Raw genomic sequence first — 10,960 nt, 5'->3', positions numbered from 1 at the left:
CAGGCCGAAGAAACTGACCATCCCTTATCATTAAAAGCTTAGGCTACAGTAGGCCTAAACTTACTAGTAGGCCTAATATCGGCTGCTTATAACACAATTGGCAATTCTGTGTTTCCGAGGAAATATTTTGCAATTTGGATCTAAAGGTTTGACCAATTTCTATGATGATGGGTTTGTTGGATCGCACTGCGCGTGACACTGGCCAGCGCATACCTTGAGTGCGGTGGTGCGTGAGTTCAAAATAAAACTGTGCAACCGGCAACCATCCCTACTCACGTTACGCGCAAGCTTATCCGCAGTGCGTAATGTTGCAGTTGGCTGTTTGAAACACCAGTGCAGTGTGGATGAGTCAATCAGTGTATCATATCAGAGATAAACTTTATTCGATAAAATTGCTATCATTCTTAAATGAAAAGAGTGCCTGTTCTGCTTGATATGGGGCCCTGTATAAACCCTGGTATCGCCGTTTTACAATTTTTCTTACACTTAGAGGGCTTCGTGAGAAAAGATTTTCCCGGAAATCAAACAAACGTCTGCGAGAGTCCCCGGCGCGGACGAAATAAATGACAAGTCCATATACAGTGCACGGATGTATACTACAGATTTATAACTGCGAGGGCAAAAATCTTGACCGAATGGTTTGAAAAATACTTGCCTTGTAGTCTCACCGATTTGAAGCAGGCACAGTTATCATAATCGGCTCAAACAACTGGTGATTACTGGCGTAATTCACTTTCAAGTCGTGTGCTGCTATACAGTCGATTGAATGAAATGGCCCAGGCACAACAACCCTATCTTTCGCAGGAGCAAACTAGAGGTAGGTGCAAGATCACATCGTATTTTACACCTATAATAGGTTCTGTGCTTCCTTAGGATGCTGATATAGGCGACAAATCATTAAGCGGTAAGGATAATTTAATCTACCTTCGAATTCCCCATGGATCGTGCCGACTTCTATCAAGCGCAACATGTCAACACTTATGACAGTCGGCAGGCTGTGATGGGCGCCCTGCTCCCGACCAAAATCGATGGGGCTAGTCGGGGATCCCCGAATAGATACTCGCGCACAGTCCCCGAACCAATCAATTACGAACTTAGTTAGTCTGCGTGCGTCGGTCTACACGGGTCGCCCCAATTAAGTCCACCCAGTTACACGTAATTTACTGAACTCAAGGTGATGAAGCCGTGGGCATTGTTTGAAAAAATAACCAGTACTCTATGTTGTGGGTTACGAATTGTCAAATAGGCCAGAGCTGAAGTCGACCTGTGTAGCCAAGCTAGCCTATGAATACTATAGCTTTCATTTGTCTCTCAACCAATTCCTATTATGGATCACAAAATTGTAAGAAAATAACCCCCCAGCCAGCCAAAAGCATTTGCTACCGTGTTTTGATATTAAAGTAGACTTCAATGATTGTATCGATTCATCAAGCTGCTACTAGTCCTATCATAGAGATACTAGCAAGATGGCAGTACATGTACCTCCATGATCTTCCTCAATCCAGTCAGCATTACATAATTATCATATTCTTCTCAATGTTAAATTGTAGCTGCTCTGCGAGATATCATTGCTGCCTTTGAACTTCCTGAAAATCAACTGAGGTTGGAAGAAGCCAAAGATAACGCTGGAAATGATATGATGAAGATGATGCAAATTGTGTTTCCCGTAACAACACAAATTCAACAGGAAGTAACACAAAAGTATGGTTTCTCACCAGATGGGGATGGTAGGTGTAATTTCATTCATACTACTTTTTGAAAGTTAGAATGTGCCTCGGGGACAGATATTAGGACTCTCAAATTTTTACAATTCTTTTCTGATCTACAACTAGTGAGGGCTCATTTTAAAGCTATTGGAAAAAGAAAACTTTTTACTGTCTCAGTATTTTGAAAATCAAAAACTTTATTTTTCCTCATAGCATTAACATGGGTTTGTGGCCATTTGAATTTCAAATACCATTTAAATGTCAGGTAATTTGTTTTCTCTATTACCAAACTTTGTACAGTGAGCCCTGACTTTTAATTCTCGATTTAGCAAAAGTATGGTTGAAAGTTTCATGAAGGAAAGCTTTAGCTAAAGTTTAAGTCTTTCACTTTTGTGGTGCATACTACCTTAAACAGACCAGGACTTATGTTGTATGGTGGTAACAGCACACCTGTCAACAGATGTGATTTTATGTACCTTCTGCACACAGTGCAACTCTTAGGGTTTTAACTTTACTTCATACATTTTTATCTATGTTTCTGCTTATGAGATGTGAAAATAACAGTTAAAACATCCCAACTCTCCTAAAAGACGGCAAAACAATAATGTTATCATCCCAAACCTACACTTTTTTTTCAGGTGCAATAAAATTTATCAAGTCCGTTCGACAGTATGAGAACATTGATGCAGATATTGCCAAGATGGCCGCCCAGATCAAAGCAGAGTTCCTACCACCTATGCCACAGTTTTCTAACTATGAATCATCAAGGTCAAGACACAAGTCTGCCTCATCCTCATCGGGTGCAGGGGCTCAAGGTGCCTCAGTATGAATCTACAGTCAGTGAACTCGAAAATATTAATGTTGATTGGAGACTTATCAAGTATGGACGCACACCTGTGAACTTATTACTCAGATAATCAAGTGTGCTATTATCTGCATGAACCAGTGTAATCTCTCATACATTGCATCAGTGAATACAATATTCAAATTATGTCTTATTTATTATAGCAAACCACTTTTAGTTTTTTAAGGTAGCCTTCATTGTCTGTGACACTTGAAGTAATTTATTCTCAAGTCGGCTGATGTAACTCTTTGTCAATATTTTTACACACAAATAAGTGTAAGAGCTAACAGAAATAGAGGCTTTCCTCTAGACTAAATTTTTCTAGAACTACCCTGTCATGTGGTGGCGCACTGTATTGTTTACCATACAGCATCATGACCTCTCTTGCATAGTGTGCCACTGTGTGTTCAGAAACGACGCAGTGCAATGGTTGTGGAAGTTCTGTACTGTAGAAGTGATGTAATATAGAGTTAGCTTAGTGTTTATGTTGTATCCACATTATCTATCAACATGTTAGTCTTTCAACACACTTTCGTTTTTTGGACTCAAAGTGAAAATATCGTTACACATATTTTCTTTTTATTTACCAAACTGCACCTAGTACAGCAGTGAGAAACTGCAGTATTTCAGAAATATTTGAAGTATATTTAATAATTATAGAAATAATAATTTGATAATAATATTGCCTAGGACCCTGCATACTAGGCTTGTCAAAATATTTAAAGCAGTTAGAGTGAGATTCAGTGGACAAAGAAAACATTTCACAGTAACCCATTACCTGCTAGAGGTATCACTTCCCTATCTGCCCAGTCAGTATTATATATTGTTGCCTGAATACGTGGGTTTATGTGCCCAAGAGCAGGTGAGAATTTGCCAAACGCCAGTAGGGCAAATTGTCTCCTGCTGTGAGGGCACTAGACTGAAAGATCCGTCGCTTGAGGGCGCTCTGTGTGCGGTTTCGCTTGAGGGCACTCTCTGCACCCCCCTCTCACCGCACACAGAGCGCCCTCAAGCGACGGATCTTTCAGTCTACGAGGGCACATAAACCCATGTATTCAGGCAATAATATTTGATTACATGCCTCTTCACAGTTAATGCTATATGACATTAAGTTACATGCAGGACATTCTCAAACAATTTTAACATTATTGACCAGCATGAAACAGATTTTAACGAAAGTCAAAATAGCAGTGCGCTCATGGATATTTTACATCTAGCGTTAAGCGTCTTCTTTGACATTGAAAACATTGAAGTGCATCACCAGACTAGGTAACCATTGAAACTGGTCAGTGCATAGTTCACAGGGTCCGCTAACTCCCTGGATGTTGCTATTCAAATCAATGCACTGATTTGCACTCACATCAAGGCATGTAATATAAAGTGACATTGAACCAAATCTGTATGTATTTTCACCCACACCAGTTTTAGTTGATAAAAAATCATATTCATGTTATCGTCGTTTGTAGGGGCCTTCAAATGTTCAAGAATTTGTTAAATGCGCCTTATGAGACATGCTATGTTTCACTAGTTTAACCAACTTGACCTGATGGTGACACATGAACTTGGCAGGATAAGGGTTAATCATGGGTAACAAGGCAAGGGGATTCAAGGATAGATTATGTAACTAGCAGCCTCAGGAAAACCCTTTTAGTTTGTATCCAAAAGTTTGTGTCTGCTAATCCATGCTCTTGCCCTGACAACACTGACCCTGGGCCAAAGGTTATTCTTAGCTTGGCATCTGCCAGTTATATTGTTTATTTATTATGCATGTGAGAATAGAGTTTGAACATTTTGTAAGTAGTTGATAGCACTGCTGTTTGTAGTGCTTTGAATTCATCCTCAGAGCTTAGGTCATGCTCATATTTGAAGATGAAGAAACCATGTGTGTGTAATATTGGCAAAGATCGGATCTTAACATAATTATATAAATGAGAAAGTACATGTACATGTCTGCCAGCAGTGTATCAGTTAGCCAGTTTCTGTGATTTTAAACTTCAGTCGTGTTTTTGATTGCAGACATCTTGTGTGCACAGTGCCTATTTTAAAAATTGATACATGTGGCAATATACAGTGTTTGCACTTTGAACAAACCAAATCTGGCCATCCAATGGAATTATGACACAAAGTTAAAAAGAAAATACTGTTTGGCTAAAGTTTCCTCTAAGTTAAGTGGAACACCAGGCTCTATCTTGAGATAAATTGATGATTTCTCCATCAAATTTGAACTTCATTGATTTTCTGCTCTCAAAAGACACACTGAATAAACAAGTATGACTTTGTAAGTATTTGTTGCCAGTTTTTTAAAACCCATCATCAAGGATTTTCATGAAATGGCACGATGACCTGAAAATGCTACTGTGGTCAACAGGGACCCTACATCACATCACAAAAGTAACAAAAATAGCAAAAGCAAATAGAGACAATACTTTTGATTAATTTTACCAGCGTTTTGCTCAGTTTCTTTATTTGCTTCCCCAGAGCACAGTCCCTCCACTCCCTGTAGTATACCGAAAGACAATGTATGTGCTTTGCCAACACAGCATGTCTTGTTCAATGTGCAATTTTCTTGTCAACAAATAAATTCCAGTCTTGGCTAAAATTCACCTTTTAATAAAATGTGAGACATTACAAACATACAGAAAGTTGACTAGATGAACACAGAGCATTTAGATGTGATATTTTCGTCTAACAATGAAATCTTATCCTACAAACACAAAGGACATCTAAAGTTACAGCTAAAAGAGGTTCAAGCCATATGTAGTACAGTACTTTGTATGAGTGGTGTATGATTGTGTGGTATATTATTTCAATTCTGAATACTTTTATGACCTTGAATAAAATGAACAGTTTTCAATTTAAAAATATTTTCAGGTCTTTTTAGGTCAATGCCTTTCATTGGAAATTATGATTTAGACAGGTTAGTCTCTCAGCAAGTGTACAAGGGACTGAGCATTGTGGTGCTGGCCATACATGTGTCCCTTTCATTTCTCCTGTGAATCTTCTATCTTTACTCTTCCACGTCACGTTTGTTTGTTTGTTATCAAGTTACTCAACTCTGTGCACCACAGGTTCCCGCGAGCACTCAATTTATTCATTAAATATGCCAAATAAAAAATGATTTCTAAACAATGTGATAATTGCAAGTCTTTAGTGTGTGTCTATATAGCAACTCCACACTAACTCAGTGTAGTATTTGAAAGAATATTTCGGAATTATTTATCGGGGGATGTAAAAATGCTTAATAACTTTCACTTCTGTGACATCAATGCATCTATATTCACATAGCGTTTCGTCAATGTTGGTCAAGTTGATCCAGATGTACGTCCCCTAAGTTCGAATTGAATTGGTTCACAGTAGACATGCAAATGAGCAATATCTTTGACATGAAACTGGCAGATGACCAAATCTGCTCTCTATCAAATGTCTTTTATCAACATGTGTAACAAGAGTCATAATATCCACTGCTCTTATTCTGAGAATATATGATTGCTTAGCAAATAATTATTCAAATAAACATTAATTAAATGTATTATATCCACCAAAAACTAATCAGACCTTGCTGTTACTAAACAAAATCTATTTACTAAATTTGATTCTGATCAGATGAACTGTTCTTGAGATGTCGTGTCAACAGACAAACAGATATATACATGATGTAAGCAAACAACTGTCTTGTATAACGCCCTCAGGAGCGGATTGTTCATGGTATAACCCGTTTCTTTCACAATAAGGCTTCATGGCACAAATGGCTTTCTTATCGATTTCTAGCGTTGCAAAATTTACTGATGTTGGAAACTTTATCGTAATGCTAAATACACTTACCAAAACCTGGTCAGTTCTCGCCACTTCAAAACTGCAAATGTGTTCAAAATTTCAGGTCAATCCCATCGGCCACTGCATATTTGAGATACTGATGACACATGTACAGACCGGGGAGGGACTGTGCACAAACATGTATAGAGACAGAAATATATCGCATGCGATAGCTATCGTGAACACGAGCTAAAATGGCGAAGAGCATAGTTGCCTTTCTACGTAAATTTAATCTGTATAATCGTGTACAACGTAACTATTTGATTAGCCTTTTTAGGGAGCCTTCAGAAATTACAGGGGGGTGAGCCAGGGAATGGGGGGGGGGGGAGGGTCACTTTTAGAAAACAGTTCAAGGGGAGGGTCACATTTTATAAACCTATCTTGGGGGAGGGTCACTTTGACAGAAGCTGATTTCATGGCCAAAACTTTGATTGTCCGTGTGATATTTCCTGAATAGGAAATCACCAACAATATACGTACACATTATCCACAAGTTTCACAAGCAAAGAAGATGCAGTGGTATCCTACATTAAACACCTTGAACAGTTAAAACTGATAAAAGACAAGAGACAAAAACATATGCAACAGGTGGAAAAGTGTATATCAATTATCAAATGTACATAAATGCAAAGATATTGTCAGTTTTATATCGGAAAAAATTGTGCATAGTTCTGTCATAGACTACCATGTACAGTAAATCAACTTTTCAGTGAAATTCCAAAATCAAATTTCTTGCACAACCATGGACTTATAACCACTCTAGTTTAATCAAAAACATTAATATAAATAATCAAGCGCACATACATGCACAGATTTATCTAATTTTGTACTGGAAAAAAATTATTCATAGTTTCATCATAGACCGCCATGCATAGTGAATCGACATTTCGGTGAAATTCCAAAATCAAATTTCTTGCACAACCATGGACTTGTAACCATTCTAGTCTAATCAAGAACAATAATGTAAATAATCAAGCATACATAAATGCACAGATTTATCTAATTTTGTACTGAAAAAAAATTATTCATAGTTTCATCATAGACCGCCATGCATAGTGAATCGACATTTCAGTGAAATTCCAAAATCAAATTTCTTACACAACCATGGACTTGTAACCACTCTAGTCTAATCAAGAACATTAATATCAATAATCAAGAGTACGCAAATGCAAAGATTTACCTATTTTTGTATTGGAAAAACTATTCATAATTTCATCATAGACACCATGGATAGTGAACCAACTTTTTAGATGAAATTCAGAAATCAATTTCTTGTACACAAATGCACATTTTACTTTCCAATTCAAGCAAAGTACATTTAAATACATTATCAAACATATATGATATACAGATATAGCATGTTTTGTGAGGGAAAATTGTCAATAATTTGCCTGATAGACTCCATGTATTATGATTTAATATTTTTGGATGAAGCACTAAATCAGCCACATCTTGCCTTCTTATAGTTGCACAAAATATGGTGACCCTCCCTCAAATGTATGAAATACCATATCTCTTCAAAAATTCTTGCGTGATAAATTGCGACTGTCCCTCCAAAAACACCAGCCCTCCCCTCTGTAATTTGTCCCTAACATAACAATTGAACCAACTGTTATGTAAATTAGCTGATACTGTTTCAGTTATTCCTTGGGAGAATACCGCAGTGGTTGGGGGAAGGTCAAGTTTTAGAATGTCGGACAAGGGGGAGGGTCACATTTTAGACAGGCGGATAGGGGAGGGTCACATTTTACGGTACAGGTGTGCGCGAAATTCCCCCGGCCCCACCTCCCTGTAATTACTGAAGGCTCCCTTAATACCTACTGATTATGAGCTCATTCGCATATTAATGAAGATATGTGATTACCTTTAGGCCAGAAGAAAAATAAATTGTTCATCGGAATCGCCGCTTCTACTTTGGCATATTTGGAATTTTTTTTTTTTTTGATCGCGGCAAATTCTTATTTCCTCATTTCCTCGTTTTGTAAAGGTTAGTACATGTCACATCATGAGTATTAATTTGATCGCCAACATTCGGACGTGATGGCCAACAGTTAGTTCAAAAGACGCTACTCAGTGTTTGTCCTGATATTACGTTCGGCAATTTGTTCAACAAGATCGTGACAGCAGATGGACGGTGCATCTGATTGAATGAAAATTGCATCGAAAGTATAAAATTTACGGCAATGACAAAACACATGGTTGCGTCGATGTTAAAGTACGATCTGAATGATGACTACCGGTATATAACTTCACTCCGATCACAGTAAAGTGTTGTTAGACCATTGTGTAAAATGTGTAGAGACAGTGGTAAAGAGGCCAAAACATGGGGCCAAAGTAAAATAAAAAACTCAGATGCTAGGTCCCACCAGGACAATATTAAAGGGCAATACTGAATTGTTGGATTTCAGTGATTTGCTGTACATTTCAGTTTTATTCTGAGAGAATGCTGAAATTCTTGACCGCGGAGTGACGTCACTTTCACCTCACGCACGCGAGTGAGGTGAATAGGGATTTGGCTATACAGGACAGTGAACAATGCAGAAATTATGTGACAAAGGACAGAACTTAATGTTTATCATTGACATAATGTTGAAACTTTGAATACTGGTGTAAAGGTTGAAAAATCCTCACTTCAATATTTTGTTGTCACGGCAGTGTGACGCAAAAATGACGTGAAAAACCGCAAGTTCCCGGATGTCTGCGGTCAAGAATACTCAGAATATGTTGTGCAAACACTAACATCGTTTATTGTTGGGAAATATAGTATTGAATTCAGTTACCAGTATCAGTGTTTCTTGTCTGAGATATTTCTGGTAAAAAGGGAAACAGTTATCTTGCCTTGTCTGCATCTGTGCAGAAATGCCAGAGAACCGCGTTTACCTTCGGCCTAAAAAAAATAAAAAAAAAAATTTCGCTCGCCGCTCCTGGGACTTGGTCCAAAAAATCCGATGAACAAGATTTTTCTTTTCTCTGGCCTTATATATCAAAGTTGACTGGACTAAATTTTGATCGGATAAAAGTCTGAAAAGTATATTGGACAGGTTTAGTTCTGTTGAAAGTTTGATGAACCTGACATGCTGATTATAAGTGCATTTACATATTTAATACATTTTTGTAATCAGGCCAAGTACTGATCCGATGGCAAAAACTTGTCTATACATAGAGGGCGAAATTCATGACCTGCAAGCAACCCTTCTCCTGGATCCCGCCATAGTATTTTCTTGTAAAAAACGTCTGGTTCAAGGCGTTCGTGGACTGGGTAGTCTGCTCGATCAATCGATTGCCTGCTCTGCACTCTGTAACGCAACTAAAATTTGATTTAGAGTGCAGAGCACTGAACAGGCTATCGACATGATCGAGCAGACTACCCAGCCCACGAACAACTATGGGTTCAAACTACACAAAATCAACATGTTAACTATTATGGGTTCAAACTACACAAAATCAACATGTTAACTGATCCTGTACACACGTGAACTCGCCCAAAACCCCTTTCAGACATGAGAATGAATGAATATTGCGTTATGATAAGTTAACCGATGCGGGCAACAAAGATAAAAAAGGTGGCATGTGTTGATGCGAAGACGGGGCTGGGGTGGTTGTAAACAAATTTCAAGGAAACTAATGCTAAATAAAAGTAAGGTTTAGGGAACGAGCACAATTAACGGCAGGGGGGGGCTGGAAGAGAAAATATGTGGTGCATATATTTTTTACAGCAAAAATTTTAGTGGCCCCCCATCACCGGCAACAAATTTTTGTGGCCCCCCCCCTAAAAGAAAGATTACATAGGTACAAAGTTGTACACATATATATAATCCTTATAACTTTTAATATATGCTTTAGTGAAAACAACATTCTTGCATTCTTGAAATAAATAATAAACAAATAAATATATAAATAATAAACAAACAAAATAACATATGTTCAAGCTTTACTACTTGTAACACCTACAGCTACTTTTCAGTATTGTGCTGTGCTATTTTAATCTCAAAGAATGATGAAATTACCAAATACCTTATAAACAATCTACAAGTTCATTCAGTGCTGTTATAGTTGTTATAGTTGAAGCATTGATTTAGACATGAATTATTTTTAATGATGACAGTGTTCACTGCACATCTCCAAGTTAGTCTAACAAGCTCAATATTGTGCATTTCATCATACTCTGAGTAAAATAAGAACTTCAAGTGAAACACACAGAACACAAAATACTAAAAAATAGCCAAATTATGTACAGCTACTGACCCTCAATACCTTTCCAAATGATGCATACTCCAAGGCAGGAGATCAAAATAGAACACACTTTGAACATATGTATAACATGACCATTGTGATTTCAATGCACTTTCCACAACCCAGTGTCTGCCTTTCTATGACTACCCAAGATATTCAATGTTACTCCACTGTAATGACAGTCTGCCATTGGAATAGTCCTTCATGGGCTAACTATAAAAGACCCATTAATGCCATTTTTTTCTCCTTTTTTTCAGTATTTTTTTTCCTGTGTGTCCACTACGTATTCTAGTTCTTCCTATAGCATGATGAAATAACCAGTTTCAACCTAGCCTCTGTATCATTACCAACCATTATTATTGTT

At 37.7% G+C, this 10,960-nt stretch overlaps 1 protein-coding gene across 1 annotated transcript; it reads left to right on the top strand.

Moving 5' to 3' along the window:
* Window positions 1-537: 537 nt before the first annotated feature.
* LOC139114621 (protein C10-like) lies at window positions 538-5,412 on the top strand. The gene is made up of 3 exons (XM_070676441.1): window positions 538-817; window positions 1,551-1,727; window positions 2,345-5,412. The coding sequence occupies exons 1-3, from the start codon at window positions 772-774 to the stop codon at window positions 2,533-2,535; spliced, it is 414 nt and encodes a 137-aa protein (XP_070532542.1). The 5' UTR covers window positions 538-771; the 3' UTR covers window positions 2,536-5,412.
* The last annotated feature ends 5,548 nt before the right edge of the window (window positions 5,413-10,960 follow it).

Source organism: Ptychodera flava, chromosome 16, assembly GCF_041260155.1.
Source record: "Ptychodera flava strain L36383 chromosome 16, AS_Pfla_20210202, whole genome shotgun sequence".
Lineage (NCBI taxonomy): Eukaryota > Metazoa > Hemichordata > Enteropneusta > Ptychoderidae > Ptychodera > Ptychodera flava.
Note: the sequence above shows the minus strand (reverse complement) of the source record. Positions and strands in the feature narration are given on the sequence as shown.